The sequence below is a fragment of the Syngnathus scovelli genome, chromosome 8, assembly GCF_024217435.2.
Source record: "Syngnathus scovelli strain Florida chromosome 8, RoL_Ssco_1.2, whole genome shotgun sequence".
In the NCBI taxonomy this organism is placed as follows: Eukaryota; Metazoa; Chordata; class Actinopteri; order Syngnathiformes; family Syngnathidae; genus Syngnathus; species Syngnathus scovelli.
In genome coordinates, this window is record NC_090854.1 from 5,576,614 (window position 1) to 5,596,164 (window position 19,551).

Sequence of the window (19,551 nt, forward strand, 5' to 3'; positions counted from 1 at the left end):
TGAAAAATGAAAAATACCATATTAGCCCGAATATAAGACGGCGTTTTTTGCATTGAAATTAGACTGAAAAAGTGGGGGTCGTCTACTGTCTACTGTTGTACCATTTGTCTGATCGTGGTTTGTTTTGTGTGTGTGCGCAGTTTGATTGATAGCTTTGTCGCGCCTCTTTAAGTTTGCCTCGCACTGTACGAGTAGCCGTTACGCAGTGACACGACGACTAACGGCCGCCAGCAAATGTATTTTGTTGTCTCGATGACTTATGTTTGGTGTGTTCCCGAAAGTATTTCATTCATGGTTATTTAGGATAGCGGAACCGTAACGCGCAGGTAGTTATGTAATGTATGCCATCTAATAGTGTTGTGTGACGTCAGGAGTTGAGCGTTGACTTACGTGCTGTATTTCTGTCTGTTGCAGAACCACACACGCACACCCCACAAACCACATACACCCTTTACACGCTTCACACAAGAATCACACACACAAGAATCACATTCGCACACCAAAGACTCGCCCATGTACACTACACACACCTGCTCTCACATCCTTACGACCAAATGTGTGCCTATACCCTTTTGTCAGTTTGCCAGTATGCCCCTATGAGCCACAGTGCCTGTTACTTTTTTGCCATTAATTCAGTAAAGCAATTAAAATTGAACTGCGTCTTCCCTCCTGTGTTCTGACCGACACCCGGGGGCGAAAGAGTATAACCATCCGAGCCAACCCCCTATACCAGGGGTGGCCAACCCGCGGCTCGCGAGCCGCATGCGGCTCTTTGCCTGGTTTCATTTGTGTTTATTTTTTTGTGCGTGTTTGCTTCGCTTGAGTTCAATATGGTATTTTGGTCAAACGAGCATACGCGTGATGTGAAATCCTGCAAAGGAGGAGGGACAAACCCATTCGAGGAGTGTCAATTTTGCTCTTAAAATGGCAAGGAAAAATGCACAGCTAAACGAATATATGAAGATGAACACAGGACGTTTTTAACAGAGTGGGAAAGTTTATATTTTTTCGTTGAATGCAATGGCAAGCCATTCTGCCTGATATGTCGGACGTCAATACCGCATTTAAAAGCTTCAAATCTTCAGCGCCACTTCAGCTCACTTCATGCTAATATCGCTAAGACTTTCCAAAAGGGACTGAATTTCGCAAGCGCAAGTTGGACACTTTGAAAAGTCAGGCAGAAAAACAGGTACAGTTTTTCAAAAAAATTACGAAGCACTCAGAGACTGTCACGCTTGCATTGTTTCAACTGGCTTGGAACATTGCACGGGCTAAAAAGCCATACAATGAAGGGGAGTTCGTTAAAAAATGCCTCAGTGACGTTATTGAAATCTTGTCTCCTGAAAACGACAAATTAAAACGAATGGTCTGTCCCGCCACACGTAGTAAGTGAAAAAAACTTTTTATGTTTTTGTTTGTGGACTTTGTTGAACTGAGAGTTTGTCCATGTGAGACAATGCACACAATGTTTAATGTTGAAAATGTGGTCTTTGGTCTGTTGTCTTAGTACTGTAGAGTCCATTTATGTCATTATCATGTTGGTGCGTGACATGATAATGTCACACAATAAATTTGGCTGAGCAGAGAGTAGGGTGTGTGTGTGTTTGTGTGCGCGCACGCACGCACGTGTGTGTGTGTGTGTGTGTGTGTGTGTGTGTGTGTGTGTGTGTGTGTGTGAGTGTGCCTGCGTGCGTGCGTGCGTGCGTGCGTGCGTGCGTGCGTGCGTGCGTGTGTGTAAGAGGAAGGGATGGGGTTATGTTCATGTGTGCTCATGTGTATGATGTGGCTCTTTGCGGTAACACAGTAAAAATGTGGCTCTTAGTCTCTGACGAGTTGGCTACCCCTGCCCTATAGAGTCCTCAGGCTCCCCAACAATAGCGGTAGCAGTTTGCATTATTTTATTGCAATGTTTTTCCTTATTCAGATTTGTTTTAAGACTACAGTTACAGTTAGACTTCACTTTGATGGTTAATGCAGTTATTGCAATTTAATTGTTTTATCACAGTAGATTGGTTTATTTACATTTCAAAAACCCGAAGCCATTCATTTACAAATGTGATTGTACTTTAGTTTACATAATTAAATGTTCAGATATTAAGATGTAATAGATAGTTTTTGCATGATTTGAATGAGGCAAAATAACATGCTTTTTCTCTCGAATATATTGTCATAATAATTTGTTTCAGATGTACTGTGATTATTTTCTGTATAAAAATTAGATTTGGTGTTCAAAAAAATCTTTTTTCAAAATTGAGTCTTGAAAAAGACAGGGTCGTCTTATAATCAGGGTCGTCTAATATTCAGGCCAATACGGTATATACTCGTTTCAATCCTCGCTGGGCGAAATCTTCACAATTTGAATAGGTATAGCCAACCCAGGAAGAGCATTTTTACGACACTTATGTTTTGAGAAAAAATGGTTTGGAAAACTATGCAACAAATTGTGGTATCAAACGAGCAAAAAGAGCCAGCCATTACAACCTTTTAACCAATAAAGGTTCTCCAGAAGCAGACAAGATTGCAGTGGCAGCGTGTAAAAGGGAGTGAAACACAGCCACAGCTCATCAACAGACTGTAGAAATAAAATGCAAAGATCTTTAATGATTCAACTATTGCCACAAAAATGTCATATGGAATAACAAAAAAGAGGCCTTAATTAAAAATGTCTCCTTAACAGCCAGAAGCAGCCATATTTTTCTGTCTGCTCTGACGCATCAATTTCAGGCAACACAAAACTGTATCCATCCAGTTCAGCACTTGCTCCTTTAAATATGCTTTAAATATGGACTGTTTAAATTTTATGAGGAACCCATTAAACTATGGAGGACGGACAATGCCATCATGAAATTATTAATTCAAAATGTCATAAATTAATAAAACTTTTATTAATTAAATAAATAAATTTAATTAATTAAATAAACAAATAAATAAATGCACCATTAAATAATTAAACATGTGTTTTATTAATTAAATTATTCATTCATCAATTAAATGTGTAAGTAAATTAATGTTAGGAGATGTAATTAATATATATAGGCTGGAATCGAACCCCGCACTTTTGAACTGTGAGGAAGTGCTAACCAAACCTGCACCGTGACACCCTTGGTTTGAATACACAAAACAACTTAAAAAAAACTTTGGGATTTGAATCCGAGATTCCAAAGAATAAAGTGAAATAAAAGTTAAAACTAAAAATAGCCGCTGCTCTTCCACTAAAGCATGTGTTTTACCTTTTATTCCACAGACAAAATAAGCGAGAATAAGTGATTTACACTAATTAAACTCCCTTCAAAGATAGTGGCTCCAATACACACACACACACACACACACACACACACACACACACACACACACACACACACACACACACACACACACACACACACATCCTTGTTAACCTCCCTCTGCAGGACCCAACTTAATTTACCGAGTTCTGGGGTCCACCCTTTCTAGTGGTCCAAGAACTATGAAAAAAATCAGGCAACTCCCAAAAAAAATCTTGTTACTAAAAATCACTTTCAATAAACACAATTTGAAACTTTTTTTTTCATGTCAGTTTTTCAGTCATATCTGGGGCCTGTTTCTAACATTCCGGCTTTGCGGGGTCCACCTTTACACACATGAGATTTTTAGTCAGTTATGGGGATCGCTTTTAATATTTCAACCTTAAGAGGTCTACCTATACACACATTATTTTTTTAGCCAGTTATGGAGCTTGCTGTTAAGATTTAAGACTTGTTAGGTCTGCCTTTATAAAGAGGATCTATCAAGTTCAACCCCAACCCTAATCTAACCCAAACATGCATTTGTGTGGACTTAATCATTTGAGAAAACCTAAAAATTTTGTTAGTGTTATTAATACTTTCATCTGGCTAAATATACTAGATATACATTGAAATGTGCATTCTAAAATACATTCTGAAGTCTTTATTCAGATTCTGGTCCATTTTCCTTGGTCACAGTCTTAATATTCTTCAATTTGTTCAGTCATATTGGTACATTTTAAAATATTTAAATTCTGCATTTTAGCTAACTATAAAGTACACAGGATTTACAAGTAATAATTGTCGAGTCAAAATTTTAAATGGACACATTACAAATGTAGCCAATGAATAAAGGAACTTATTTAATCTAACATTTACGAACAGGAGAAGTGGAGCATAAAAAAAATCACAAACAAATAGTGAACAAATGGTGAAACAGGACCAGCCATGTGTTTCTATCTCTGTTAAGGGAAGCTGTTTCACTCATATTTTCTCCTCATGGTGGTTATTCTCTTTTTGACAAAGTACTTAACAGCTCGGTGCTTGTGGTTCTGCAGCAATGCATCTCTCGCAGTCAAGCTTACCAGGAACCTGATTTGTCAATATATACTTCCTTGAATGTTTATTTACTGCAGCACATTCCTCTGGGGTCCAGCTTCTTTTCACAACTTTTCCGTTACCTAAGGGCATAGGAAGAGCACTTTTTAGTTTACAACTTAATTAGAACAAAATTGCATAAAGAATACATTCACTTTATGTACAATTATCCGACAATATAATTCAAATGAGATATTTTATAACGTCAACTATCTTTGTCAACAGTGATGAGCCTACAATAGACATAAGTAAATCAGTTAATATCTGAGATATTAATCCGGTCATTTAAGTTGCTAGGTGGTCTTCAGTGTCAGCTGTTTTGATATTAACAAAATTAAAAATAGATGCACAAAAGGGTAACATTAGAATGCCCCCAGTTTTGGTGGTGGGGGAAAGAGGTCTCTCATTTTCTTGATTACTTTTAAGCAGTTTTGCATTTGACCAGAATGTCACTGCTGGTAGATGAAGCAATTCCTGGACCCTACAGAGGTTGCACAGGCAGTCAAACTCCACCATGGCAGCACATTGGGATGCACCATTTCTCTGACAAAACCATTAAGAACAGATACAAGTTGTTGCAAAATCAGGGAAAATAAAAAATAAAAATCAGAGAAAAACTTTTTTCAGACAGTGTTTTACATGTATGGGGAATTTGCTTTGATAACGTGCTACACATGGACAAACAAAGATGATAAAAGTAAATTTGGAAATATATAATGTGTAAAAAATTAAATGCAAGCTGTATAAGAATGGTATCTGCCTTGGTGTGACAATGTGTGAATTTGCATATTCACTAATAGGTTAATCTAGAGCAATTTTTCTTTCTCTCTTTTGAGGTAAATGTGTCATGTATACATTACCTCTATTTAAAAATAGATGTAAACAAACATCTCACATATAATCAAGGTTAGCAATGACCTGTAACTCACATGAGAAAGGATGGGTCAATTTTCATTTTATGACAAAATTCAAAAGTTTAGACCTTACATGTCTAAGAAAAAAAGTCAAGTGGTGTTTAATATATCTTGCTTGGGTCATCTAAATCTTAGTAAGCAGCATATGTGAGGATAATTAGATACTGATACAGTAGTAACAATTGGGCAATTTAAAAGCAACTGTGATAAAGTTATATATTGAAAAGGATTACTCTAAACTCACCTCCCTTTTTGGCAGACTTTTCATTACTTGGGCCACGAGATGCGGAGGTACAAGAGGTCACTTCTATCACTTCTGGGATCAGCCCATCTGAAATGATGATTTTTAAGTACAGAAAAAAACCACAGTATAGCAATATTCTAAAACAAAAATTAACTGCACCTGTATAAGAATGCTTGGTCAAATTTAATATACTCTTGTTTTGAGCAGATTGATTTGCAGAGGTACAGAGCAGTCCTTTTGGGAATCATTGTCAGTATCATCACTGTCTGAGTAGTCCACTTTGAGAAACTCCTTTGATAATTGATAGCTCTATGGAGGGAATTAAAAGAAATGTGTTGTTAGTTTCTGCAAGCTACTCTTATATGCTGTATTAATATAAAGACTAGAATTTCTTTGCTCAAAATAATTAAAATTTCTGTCCAATATCTTAACTGGTAGACGACCGGTGCTGTACACATCCTCTGAAATATGCCAAAACCTTATATCACAGGAAATTTTACATATAAAACATGGAAAAGGCTCCAAAATTTACAACAAAGAAGCCACAAGAAACCATATTTCAGAAATCTGTTATGTGTGTGTGAATGATTGGCTTGGTTGGAATAACCATGACAACCTTAGATCCATACGGAGGGCCCCACAAGTAGCCATCAGAAATCTGTTATGTGTGTGTGAATGATTGGCTTGGTTGGACACCCATGGGCGCATGTTTCAACAATCCATCTATAGGTGTGTGTGCCACTGGTTCGTTTGGGCTCTATGAGGAGAACCACTAAAACCGTGTGATCCAATGGTTGGCTGAATGCTGTTTAAGGTACCTTCTGACTAAAGAACAGCTTTCCAACTAAAAGCTGTAAACTAAGAGAACAAGAAAAGGTCTACAAAGTTTATTTCTTACAACAAAGTCGCACTGAATGTTACCCGTTGGCTGGCATCTTGTTTGATGTTATCATCAGGGTCAGAGTCCTGCCAAGTTCTGGCTGGTTCAGGCAGCGCACCATCAACAGGAGCCTGAGAGCCTGTCACCTGGAATTAAAACCACAAATAACTTACCAACATCATACAGACACCACAAATGACAGACTCAAGACCTGTATAGTTAAATCATGTGAAGTTAGTCCCCGAAACCAAACAAGCTTTTCTAACTAAAGTGTTCCAGTCAGTTCTGGATGTCTAATCAGGTCCTATAACAGCATCTTTATGGATGTAGTGGAGCATCCTTCAGCATGACACTTTAGCCGTTTAGCTGTTGAGGATGTGTGGAACTATAGCTGTAATATAATCAGCCTCCATAATGTCCATAACCAAAATATGATCTAAAAACATGAGACAACCTTCGATCCATACGGAGGGCCCCACAAGTAGCCATCAGAAATCTGTTATTATGTGAGTGTGAATGATTGGCTTGGTTGGAATAACCAAGACAACTTTAGATCCATACGGAGGGCCCCACAAGTAGCCATCACAAATCTGTTATGTGTGTGTGAATGATTGGCTTGGTTGGACACCCATGGGCGCATGTTTCAACAATCCATCTATAGGTGTGTGTGCCACTGGTTCGTTTGGGCTCTATGAGGAGAACCACTAAAACCGTGTGATCCAATGGTTGGCTGAATGCTGTTTAAGGTACCTTCTGACTAAAGAACAGCTTTCCAACTAAAAGCTGTAAACTAAGAGAACAAGAAAAGGTCTACAAAGTTTATTTCTTACAACAAAGTCTAACTGAATGTTACCTGTTGGCTGGCATCTTGTTTGATGTTATCATCAGGGTCAGAGTCCTGCCAAGTTCTGGCTGATTCAGGCAGCGCACCATCAACAGGAGCCTGAGAGCCTGTCACCTGGAATTAAAACCACAAATAACTTACCAACATCATACAGACACCACAAATGACAGACTCAAGACCTGTATAGTTAAATCATGTGAAGTTAGTCCCCAAAACCAAACAAGCTTTTCTAACTAAAGTGTTCCAGTCAGTTCTGGATGTCTAATCAGGTCCTATAACAGCATCTTTATGGATGTAGTGGAGCATCCTTGAGCATGACACTTTAGCCGTTTAACTGTTGAGGATGTGTGGAACTATAGCTGTAATATAATCAGCCTCCATAATGTCCATAACCAAAATATGATCTAAAAACATGAGACAACCTTCGATCCATACGGAGGGCCCCACAAGTAGCTATCAGAAATCTGTTATTATGTGTGTGTGAATGATTGGCTTGGTTGGAATAACCAAGACAACTTTAGATCCATACGGAGGGCCCCACAAGTAGCCATCAGAAATCTGTTATTATGTGTGTGTGAATGATTGGCTTGGTTGGAATAACCAAGACAACTTTCGATCCATGCGGAGGGCCCCACAAGTAGCCATCAGAAATCTTTTATGTGTGTGTGAATGATTGGCTTGGTTGGACACCCATGGGCGCATGTTTCAAATATCCATCTATAGGTGTGTGTGCCACTGGTTCGTTTGGGCTCTATGAGGAGAACCACTAAAACCGTGTGATCCAATGGTTGGCTGAATGCTGTTTAAGGTACCTTCTGACTAAAGAACAGCTTTCCAACTAAAAGCTGTAAACTAAGAGAACAAGAAAAGGTCTACAAAGTTTATTTCTTACAACAAAGTCTAACTGAATGTTACCTGTTGGCTGGCATCTTGTTTGATGTTATTATCAGGGTCAGAGTCCTGCCAAGTTCTGGCTGGTTCAGGCAGCGCACCATCAACGGGAGCCTGAGAGCCTGTCACCTGGAATTAAAACCACAAATAACTTACCAACATCATACAGACACCACAAATGACAGACTCAAGACCTGTATAGTTAAATCATGTGAAGTTAGTCCCCTAAACCAAACAAGCTTTTCTAACTAAAGTGTTACAGTCAGTTCTGGATGTCTAATCAGGTCCTATAACAGCATCTTTATGGATGTAGTGGAGCATCCTTGAGCATGACACTTTAGCCGTTTAACTGTTGAGGATGTGTGGAACTATAGCTGTAATATAATCAGCCTCCATAATGTCCATAACCAAAATATGATCTAAAAACATGAGACAACCTTCGATCAATACGGAGGGCCCCACAAGTAGCTTTCAGAAATCTGTTATTATGTGTGTGTGAATGATTGGCTTGGTTGGAATAACCAAGACAACTTTCGATCCATACGGAGGGCCCCACAAGTAGCCATGAGAAATCTGTTATTATGTGTGTGTGAATGATTGGCTTGGTTGGAATAACCAAGACAACTTTCGATCCATACGGAGGGCCCCACAAGTAGCCATCAGAAATCTGTTATGTGTGTGTGAATGATTGGCTTGGTTGGACACCCATGGGCGCATGTTTCAAATATCCATGTATAGGTGTGTGTGCCACTGGTTTGTTTGGGCTCTATGAGGAGAACCACTAAAACCGTGTGATCCAATGGTTGGCTGAATGCTGTTTAAGGTACCTTCTGACTAAAGAACAGCTTTCCAACTAAAAGCTGTAAACTAAGAGAACAAGAAAAGGTCTACAAAGTTTATTTCTTACAACAAAGTCTAACTGAATGTTACCTGTTGGCTGGCATCTTGTTTGATGTTATCATCAGGGTCAGAGTCCTGCCAAGTTCTGGCTGGTTCAGGCAGAGCACCGTCAACAGGAGCCTGAGAGCCTGTCACCTGGAATTAAAACCACAAATAACTTACCAACATCATACAGACACCACAAATGACAGACTCAAGACCTGTATAGTTAAATCATGTGAAGTTAGTCCCCAAAACCAAACAAGCTTTTCTAACTAAAGTGTTCCAGTCAGACCTGATGTCTAATCAGGTCCTATAACAGCATCTTTATGGATGTAGTGGAGCATCCTTCAGCATGACACTTTAGCCGTTTAGCTGTTGAGGATGTGTGGAACTATAGCTGTAATATAATCAGCCTCCATAATGTCCATAACCAAAATATGATCTAAAAACATGAGACAACTTCGATCCATACGGAGGGCCCCACAAGTAGCCATCAGAAATCTGTTATTGTGTGTGTGTGAATGATTGGCTTGGTTGGAATAACCAAGACAACTTTAGATCCATACGGAGGGCCCCACAAGTAGCCATCAGAAATCTGTTGTGTGTGTGAATGATTGGCTTGGTTGGACACCCATGGGCGCATGTTTTAACAATCCTTCTATAGGTGTGTGTGCCACTGGTTCGTTTGGGCTCTATGAGGAGAACCACTAAAACCGTGTGATCCAATGGTTGGCTGAATGCTGTTTAAGGTACCTTCTGACTAAAGAACAGCTTTCCAACTAAAAGCTGTAAACTAAGAGAACAAGAAAAGGTCTACAAAGTTTATTTCTTACAACAAAGTCTAACTGAATGTTACCTGTTGGCTGGCATCTTGTTTGATGTTATCATCAGGGTCAGAGTCCTGCCAAGTTCTGGCTGGTTCAGGCAGCGCACCGTCAACAGGAGCCTGAGAGCCTGTCACCTGGAATTAAAACCACAAATAACTTACCAACATCATACAGACACCACAAATGACAGACTCAAGACCTGTATAGTTAAATCATGTGAAGTTAGTCCCCAAAACCAAACAAGCTTTTCTAACTAAAGTGTTCCAGTCAGCCCTGATGTCTAATCAGGTCCTATAACAGCATCTTTATGGATGTAGTGGAGCATCCTTCAGCATGACACTTTAGCCGTTTTGCTGTTGAGGATGTGTGGAACTATAGCTGTAATATAATCAGCCTCCATAATGTCCATAACCAAAATATGATCTAAAAACATGAGACAACCTTCGGTCAATACGGAGGGCCCCACAAGTAGCCGTCAGAAATCTGTTATTATGTGTGTGTGAATGATTGGCTTGGTTGGAATAACCAAGACAACTTTCGATCCATACGGAGGGCCCCACAAGTAGCCATGAGAAATCTGTTATGTGTGTGTGAATGATTGGCTTGGTTGAAATAACCAAGACAACTTTCGATCCATACGGAGGGCCCCACAAGTAGCCATCAGAAATCTGTTATGTGTGTGTGAATGATTGGCTTGGTTGGACACCCATGGGCGCATGTTTCAAATATCCATGTATAGGTGTGTGTGCCACTGGTTCGTTTGGGCTCTATGAGGAGAACCACTAAAACCGTGTGATCCAATGGTTGGCTGAATGCTGTTTAAGGTACCTTCTGACTAAAGAACAGCTTTCCAACTAAAAACTGTAAACTAAGAGAACAAGAAAAGGTCTACAAAGTTTATTTCTTACAACAAAGTCTAACTGAATGTTACCTGTTGGCTGGCATCTTGTTTGATGTTATCATCAGGGTCAGAGTCCTGCCAAGTTCTGGCTGGTTCAGGCAGAGCACCGTCAACAGGAGCCTGAGAGCCTGTCACCTGGAATTAAAACCACAAATAACTTACCAACATCATACAGACACCACAAATGACAGACTCAAGACCTGTATAGTTAAATCATGTGAAGTTAGTCCCCAAAACCAAACAAGCTTTTCTAACTAAAGTGTTCCAGTCAGACCTGATGTCTAATCAGGTCCTATAACAGCATCTTTATGGATGTAGTGGAGCATGCTTCAGCATGACACTTTAGCCGTTTAGCTGTTGAGGATGTGTGGAACTATAGCTGTAATATAATCAGCCTCCATAATGTCCATAACCAAAATATGATCTAAAAACATGAGGCAACCTTTGATCCATACGGAGGGCCCCACAAGTAGCCATCAGAAATCTGTTATTGTGTGTGTGTGAATGATTGGCTTGGTTGGAATAACCAAGACAACTTTAGATCCATACGGAGGGCCCCACAAGTAGCCATCAGAAATCTGTTGTGTGTGTGAATGATTGGCTTGGTTGGACACCCATGGGCGCATGTTTTAACAATCCTTCTATAGGTGTGTGTGCCACTGGTTCGTTTGGGCTCTATGAGGAGAACCACTAAAACCGTGTGATCCAATGGTTGGCTGAATGCTGTTTAAGGTACCTTCTGACTAAAGAACAGCTTTCCAACTAAAAGCTGTAAACTAAGAGAACAAGAAAAGGTCTACAAAGTTTATTTCTTACAACAAAGTCTAACTGAATGTTACCTGTTGGCTGGCATCTTGTTTGATGTTATCATCAGGGTCAGAGTCCTGCCAAGTTCTGGCTGGTTCAGGCAGCGCACCGTCAACAGGAGCCTGAGAGCCTGTCACCTTGAATTAAAACCACAAATAACTTACCAACATCATACAGACACCACAAATGACAGACTCAAGACCTGTATAGTTAAATCATGTGAAGTTAGTCCCCAAAACCAAACAAGCTTTTCTAACTAAAGTGTTCCAGTCAGCCCTGATGTCTAATCAGGTCCTATAACAGCATCTTTATGGATGTAGTGGAGCATCCTTCAGCATGACACTTTAGCCGTTTTGCTGTTGAGGATGTGCGGAACTATAGCTGTAATATAATCAGCCTCCATAATGTCCATAACCAAAATATGATCTAAAAACATGAGACAACCTTCGGTCAATACGGAGGGCCCCACAAGTAGCTGTCAGAAATCTGTTATTATGTGTGTGTGAATGATTGGCTTGGTTGGAACAACCAAGACAACTTTCGATCCATACGGAGGGCCCCACAAGTAGCCATGAGAAATCTGTTATTATGTGTGTGTGAATGATTGGCTTGGTTGGAATAACCAAGACAACTTTCGATCCATACGGAGGGCCCCACAAGTAGCCATCAGAAATCTGTTATTGTGTGTGTGTGAATGATTGGCTTGGTTGGAATAACCAAGACAACTTTAGATCCATACGGAGGGCCCCACAAGTAGCCATCAGAAATCTGTTATGTGTGTGTGAATGATTGGCTTGGTTGGACACCCATGGGCGCATGTTTCAACAATCCTTCTATAGGTGTGTGTGCCACTGGTTCGTTTGGGCTCTATGAGGAGAATCACTAAAACCATGTGATCCAATGGTTGGCTGAATGCTGTTTAAGGTACCTTCTGACTAAAGAACAGCTTTCCAACTAAAAGCTGTAAACTAAGAGAACAAGAAAAGGTCTACAAAGTTGATTTCTTACAACAAAGTCTAACTGAATGTTACCTGTTGGCTGGCATCTTGTTTGATGTTATCATCAGGGTCAGAGTCCTGCCAAGTTCTGGCTGGTTCAGGAAGAGCACCGTCAACAGGAGCCTGAGAGCCTGTCACCTGGAATTAAAACCACAAATAACTTACCAACATCATACAGACACCACAAATGACAGACTCAAGACCTGTATAGTTAAATCATGTGAAGTTAGTCCCCAAAACCAAACAAGCTTTTCTAACTAAAGTGTTCCAGTCAGACCTGATGTCTAATCAGGTCCTATAACAGCATCTTTATGGATGTAGTGGAGCATCCTTCAGCATGACACTTTAGCCGTTTAGCTGTTGAGGATGTGTGGAACTATAGCTGTAATATAATCAGCCTCCATAATGTCCATAACCAAAATATGATCTAAAAACATGAGGCAACCTTTGATCCATACGGAGGGCCCCACAAGTAGCCATCAGAAATCTGTTATTGTGTGTGTGTGAATGATTGGCTTGGTTGGAATAACCAAGACAACTTTAGATCCATACGGAGGGCCCCACAAGTAGCCATCAGAAATCTGTTATGTGTGTGTGAATGATTGGCTTGGTTGGACACCCATGGGCGCATGTTTCAACAATCCTTCTATAGGTGTGTGTGCCACTGGTTCGTTTGGGCTCTATGAGGAGAACCACTAAAACCGTGTGATCCAATGGTTGGCTGAATGCTGTTTAAGGTACCTTCTGACTAAAGAACAGCTTTCCAACTAAAAGCTGTAAACTAAGAGAACAAGAAAAGGTCTACAAAGTTTATTTCTTACAACAAAGTCTAACTGAATGTTACCTGTTGGCTGGCATCTTGTTTGATGTTATCATCAGGGTCAGAGTCCTGCCAAGTTCTGGCTGGTTCAGGCAGCGCACCGTCAACAGGAGCCTGAGAGCCTGTCACCTGGAATTAAAACCACAAATAACTTACCAACATCATACAGACACCACAAATGACAGACTCAAGACCTGTATAGTTAAATCATGTGAAGTTAGTCCCCAAAACCAAACAAGCTTTTCTAACTAAAGTGTTCCAGTCAGACCTGATGTTTAATCAGGTCCTATAACAGCATCTTTATGGATGTAGTGGAGCATCCTTCAGCATGACACTTTAGCCGTTTTGCTGTTGAGGACGTGTGGAACTATAGCTGTAATATAATCAGCCTCCATAATGTCCATAACCAAAATATGATCTAAAAACATGAGACAACTTTCGATCCATACGGAGGGCCCCACAAGTAGCCATCAGAAATCTGTTATTGTGTGTGTGTGAATGATTGGCTTGGTTGGAATAACCAAGGCAACTTTAGATCCATACGGAGGGCCCCACAAGTAGCCATCAGAAATCTGTTGTGTGTGTGAATGATTGGCTTGGTTGGACACCCATGGGCGCATGTTTTAACAATCCTTCTATAGGTGTGTGTGCCACTGGTTCGTTTGGGCTCTATGAGGAGAATCACTAAAACCGTGTGATCCAATGGTTGGCTGAATGCTGTTTAAGGTACCTTCTGACTAAAGAACAGCTTTCCAACTAAAAGCTGTAAACTAAGAGAACAAGAAAAGGTCTACAAAGTTGATTTCTTACAACAAAGTCTAACTGAATGTTACCTGTTGGCTGGCATCTTGTTTGATGTTATCATCAGGGTCAGAGTCCTGCCAAGTTCTGGCTGGTTCAGGCAGAGCACCGTCAACAGGAGCCTGAGAGCCTGTCACCTGGAATTAAAACCACAAATAACTTACCAACATCATACAGACACCACAAATGACAGACTCAAGACCTGTATAGTTAAATCATGTGAAGTTAGTCCCCAAAACCAAACAAGCTTTTCTAACTAAAGTGTTCCAGTCAGACCTGATGTCTAATCAGGTCCTATAACAGCATCTTTATGGATGTAGTGGAGCATCCTTCAGCATGACACTTTAGTCGTTTTGCTGTTGAGGATGTGTGGAACTATAGCTGTAATATAATCAGCCTCCATAATGTCCATAACCAAAATATGATCTAAAAACATGAGACAACTTTCGATCCATACGGAGAGCCCCACAAGTAGCCATCAGAAATCTGTTATTGTGTGTGTGTGAATGATTGGCTTGGTTGGAATAACCAAGACAACTTTAGATCCATACGGAGGGCCCCACAAGTAGCCATCAGAAATCTGTTATGTGTGTGTGAATGATTGGCTTGGTTGGACACCCATGGGCGCATGTTTCAACAATCCTTCTATAGGTGTGTGTGCCACTGGTTCGTTTGGGCTCTATGAGGAGAACCACTAAAACCATGTGATCCAATGGTTGGCTGAATGCTGTTTAAGGTACCTTCTGACTAAAGAACAGCTTTCCAACTAAAAGCTGTAAACTAAGAGAACAAGAAAAGGTCTACAAAGTTTATTTCTTACAACAAAGTCTAACTGAATGTTACCTGTTGGCTGGCATCTTGTTTGATGTTATCATCAGGGCCAGAGTCCTGCCAAGTTCTGGCTGGTTCAGGCAGCGCACCGTCAACAGGAGCCTGAGAGCCTGTCACCTGGAATCAAAACCACAAATAACTTACCAACATCATACTGAGAGTAATTCAAATAAAAGAGACAAAAATCTTCCTTTTTTTAATAACAAATTAATATTCCAACTTGCATACTTGATCTTACTGACTTACTTTTTCACGCCATGGCCATTTAGAATCACCATAGTTGTAATTGATTTCAGTTCCCATTTCTATGTTTTTGATGGCAAAAAGGCACAAATGGGGCTCGTCATTTACTATTTTTTTCATGGTGCAGTTTGGAGACTTGTGGTTGTCATTCACTAATCTTCCAAGAGAGCCATCCTCTGTTGATGTATCAATACTAGGAAAGAAAAAACAGAAATCAAACATTTTGTATCATATAACTAGTTTTTTAGTAAAATAAAAGTTGGCTTACAGAAATAAAAACTTGCAACATTTCAAAAGAAAAGTTGAGAGGGAAACAATGTCTTTTTGAACATCATAGCACTAAATAAAAAAAATTGTTAATGCCACAATCCTGATGTGTTATTGAAATATTGCTTCTGAGTGACTCACTAATTTAGGGTATTTTATTCCAGTCTCTTTCTAGAGTTCATAATTATTGTATAGAAAATATTTGGATATACATACCACCAGTAATGATTCTGCCATTCAAAGTCAAAGAGAAATGTACTCTCCTTTTCAGAGTACTTGCTTGTTTGGCATTTTTCTGCTGACAGAAGTTGACCCCTGTATTATAAGATGAACTCTCCTTGTTCAAAGTGCTGGGTAGCAAACACGCCTCTTCCTGCAAGGACATTTTATATAAAACCATTGGTTATGAGAAAATATTTCTTTAAGATACACCTTTAACCAAATAATTGTGGTGTTATCTTACAATTTTAATACTAAGTTCTCGCTTAGAAACAGAAATACAACAACCAATCTGAATTTGATTGTTTTTTGTGTTGTTTTATAAAATAAATAAATATATACTTAATGGATAAATGGTCTAAAAATGAGTTTATTACCTTTTTGATCATCAATAAATCTTTCCACTAGTCCAGGTTTGTCCTTTGAGGATTAAATGTAAAAGGCTGCTTCATCAGCAGGCTTTTTTCTTGCTTTCCTTTTGGACATTTCTGGCTCTAAAAAATAATTCAAAACATGGCAGAGAGAACTTTAACAAGCACTCTATATTAATTTTAAAAGATTTGTAATCATCCACTGTATAAAGACTGAAGGAATAAGCCTGGCCTGAGAACTAACAGAACAAGAGTGATTAAAGAAAGAATATTTTTCAGAAAATACTGATATATTAATGAAAATGTTTGTCGGTTTGAAGCTGAGCTTTGTTACTTTTAACTAGTCACAGTTCCAACCAGGTGCTGCATCCAAAGAAAAGTTATTTCAATAGTTTTACCAGTATAACTCGTTATACTTTTCAGGAGCTACCAACTCGTTTTTATTATGTTTGTGTTTGAAAAGTGAACGTAGCATCCTGATTAGCGGTAGCTAATTAGCCAATAAGCTAGTTTCCGGATAGTTTTATTTGCGTCAGAATGCTTGTGTTATTTAAAGAAAGCATTCTTACATGATAGAAAACCACCGAGAAATACAGAAGACATGCAGATATATCATAACACTGAGCACACACGTGTTTGACGAGTTTTGAAGTGGTTTCGGCAATTACGGCCAGAGTCCGGTTCTGGGCTTAGCAATTATGAAACATTAGCACATCGAAATCATCCTGAATATAACACGGAGCAATTATACATTCTGTCGTTCTCTTTTACACCATTGTTTTTAAAACCACTGCAAGCTAAGATGAATAACAAGTTAAAAAGCCGGACTGTCTGAGGGGAAAACGTTACGCCATCCGAGTGACAATATACCGAATCCGAAGCCATAATCATTGCATATAAACCCCTCGGGGTCTGGACAAAAAGCATTTCTACATCAGTTTCTTGTACTTAGTATTTACATGCAGTTGATTTACTCACCGTGTATGTTGTGTTTCGTTATGAGCAGCGTGTCTTCGTCGCGGAGCAGTCTCAGTCTGGCGGCGTCACACGTGGCGAAGTGACGTTAAGCTGGTGGTTTTAGCCGCATGAAGCTAACACATGCAATACCTGCTGATTTAACTAATATGTAAACTGATGGTAAAGAATAAATTACTATTTATTTATACCTTTATTTTTATGTTTAGAACATGAAAAATGCACGAGATGCTGATTTAACTAATATGTAAACTGATGGTAAAGAATAAATTACTATTTATTTATACCTTTATTTTTATGTTTAGAACATGAAAAATGCACGAGACAGTTTTTAAAATAAGCCTAATAGAATGAGCGTATTTTTATAAAGCAAGTGTAATGAATATTAAATAACGTAGATAAATTGCAATTGTAATGCAGGAATTTTATGTTTACAGTATTATTTTAGCTGCTATGGTTACTAAAATAATAATTACCTGGTTTAAATCTACAGGAAATAGCATTTTATTTTCTTAATCAACACTCGGATCACGAGGTGCCCTGATTGGTTGAATCACACACACTTCCGGTAGTGTGTATACTTGCAATACCACTTGCCATGGTCGGGGGGCCGCTACTGAGCACACACACTTCACACACACAATTCTCAACATTGCGACCATGAGGGGTAAGTGAAAAAAATTCGTGAGGCATGTTGTTAGAGCATTTCAAGCTGTTTTAGAGTGGTTTCCCGAGTGGGGTCCATGATTTTGGACCCCACAACGACACAGGGCCCCACTTTGTTGGTGGGCTCCCTGTCTTCGGACCCCCCATACTAATAAAAACAAGTACACACACACACACACACACACGCGCGCGTGCGCGCGCGCCCGTGCAGGAATTTTAACTCGTGGGATTCGATCTTTTCTAAAGGAATTTGTGTGAATCGTTGACAAAGCTCCAACCAGGATGGATAAGCTGACCTTCCGCAAAGCCAGACCAGGCAAAGCACCAGCTCTACAGGTGGCTACATTATCCAATACTGACTAAATGAGAAACACCACTGGGCTGAGTTTTTCTGCCTGGTCACACAGCTGTGTAATCCCCTAACCTGCCCAAGGATAGTCTGCATTCCCAGCCCATGAGCACCATCCTTGCAATTGCAATTGAGTGCAGTTTGTAGTAAATGCAACACATGTTCAAAAATAAACGAACTTGTAACCCATACACTTTGTTTATTGAAAATATTCAGGGGATTATTTTTCATCCCTCTGCCTTCATTGTGTTAAGGTTTGCAGGAAAGCTAGAGACTTTCTCAGGTGGCAAGAGGCAAAACACCCTGGGTTAGTCAAATATAACAGAATGCACATTCGGTTGTTTTCAGAGCAATAGCCGTGTGTTTAATAAAGTAAGTCCAGCTCAAAATCATTCTATACATTGCATTGCAATTGCATTGAGAATAATGCACATTGTACACATATTCCAAATCAAAACATGGATATGCAAATGCATTGGGAAAACTACACTTTTTAATCCCAACAAAGACGGCAACAGTCTCTGGCGATACATCCAACCCTAAGTGACATATCACGTTCGTAAATTCTTCCGTTTTAATCATTCAGTTGCGGTCTATATGAAGTGGAACAGCGATGCTTTTGTCTGATTCCTCGTTTTAATAGCATCACAGGTCCCTTTTATACTTGTTCTGAGGGTTAGGGTCAGAGCAAGCTGAAGTTGAACGACTTCTAGAACAATGTTTATATGCAGTACTATTTCTAACTGTGAAAAATTTTATTTGATATGTACAACTACCAAATACAAATACAACATATCCAAAGGCACCAATGGGATGATTCATACTTTTACAAACAAGGCAGTTTTTTATAATCAGGAAATTTGAAATTTTGACTGATATTTCTTTTTTTTTGTTTCATTCTTCGATAGCTGGAAGGGTATACAACTATCCCATGCCGGAGAAAAATAAGACAAAAGTTATTTGAAGGGATTAAACTAATTGTCATATCTGCACAAATTAATTTCTGTATGTTATTTCTGTTTCTGTGTACCTCAGAGTTTCAGAAAATAATTGTGGAAACTTTGGCTTCAATCCTTGAGGAACTAAAAACCCTGAATGCAAAAGATGACTGTGGAACACCGGATGGGCAGTTCCCAATTCGCTCAATGGAAATCTTCGCTATTAAGGACAGAGAATTAAAATAAGCCACATACGACGGTAAATAAGAATGATAAAGCTTCAAATCACTGTTTGTGAACATTTCGGATGTTAAGGTCTCTCTTTTACTCATGACATGTTACAAAAACCTGTCTTTTGGCTTTCAATTGTGATGTAATCCACTCATAATTCATATCATAATATCAGTTCATAATTTGTAATATACAGATTGGAAGTCAAGTCAAGTCAAGTTTATTTACATAGCCCTAAATCCCAAAGAAGTCTCAAAGGGCTTCACATATACATAAAATTGACAATTATTC

The 19,551-nt window shown here is 39.3% G+C and overlaps 1 protein-coding gene across 1 annotated transcript; it reads right to left on the minus strand.

Annotated features, from left to right (window-relative positions):
• Positions 1 to 3,912: 3,912 nt before the first annotated feature.
• LOC125974180 (protein piccolo-like) lies at positions 3,913 to 17,923 on the minus strand. The gene is made up of 13 exons (XM_068651654.1): positions 17,080 to 17,923; positions 15,248 to 15,437; positions 15,014 to 15,118; positions 14,203 to 14,307; positions 13,394 to 13,498; positions 12,583 to 12,687; positions 11,584 to 11,688; positions 10,775 to 10,879; positions 9,873 to 9,977; positions 9,065 to 9,169; positions 5,679 to 5,828; positions 5,520 to 5,606; positions 3,913 to 4,444 (listed from the first exon to the last, which is right to left on the minus strand). The coding sequence occupies exons 2-11, from the start codon at positions 15,362 to 15,364 to the stop codon at positions 5,703 to 5,705; spliced, it is 1,083 nt and encodes a 360-aa protein (XP_068507755.1). The 5' UTR covers positions 15,365 to 15,437; positions 17,080 to 17,923; the 3' UTR covers positions 3,913 to 4,444; positions 5,520 to 5,606; positions 5,679 to 5,702.
• Positions 17,924 to 19,551: the final 1,628 nt, after the last annotated feature.

Bases quoted from the DNA above. Each gene is read 5' to 3' on its own strand.
- LOC125974180 (XM_068651654.1), bottom strand. From the start codon at position 15,364: ATGAAAAAAATAGTAAATGACGAGCCCCATTTGTGCCTTTTTGCCATC. The intron at 10,880-11,583 runs GTAACATTCAGT...TTTTAATTCCAG, and splicing joins AACAAGATGCCAGCCAACAG to GTGACAGGCTCTCAGGCTCC. The intron at 9,978-10,774 runs GTAACATTCAGT...TTTTAATTCCAG, and splicing joins AACAAGATGCCAGCCAACAG to GTGACAGGCTCTCAGGCTCC.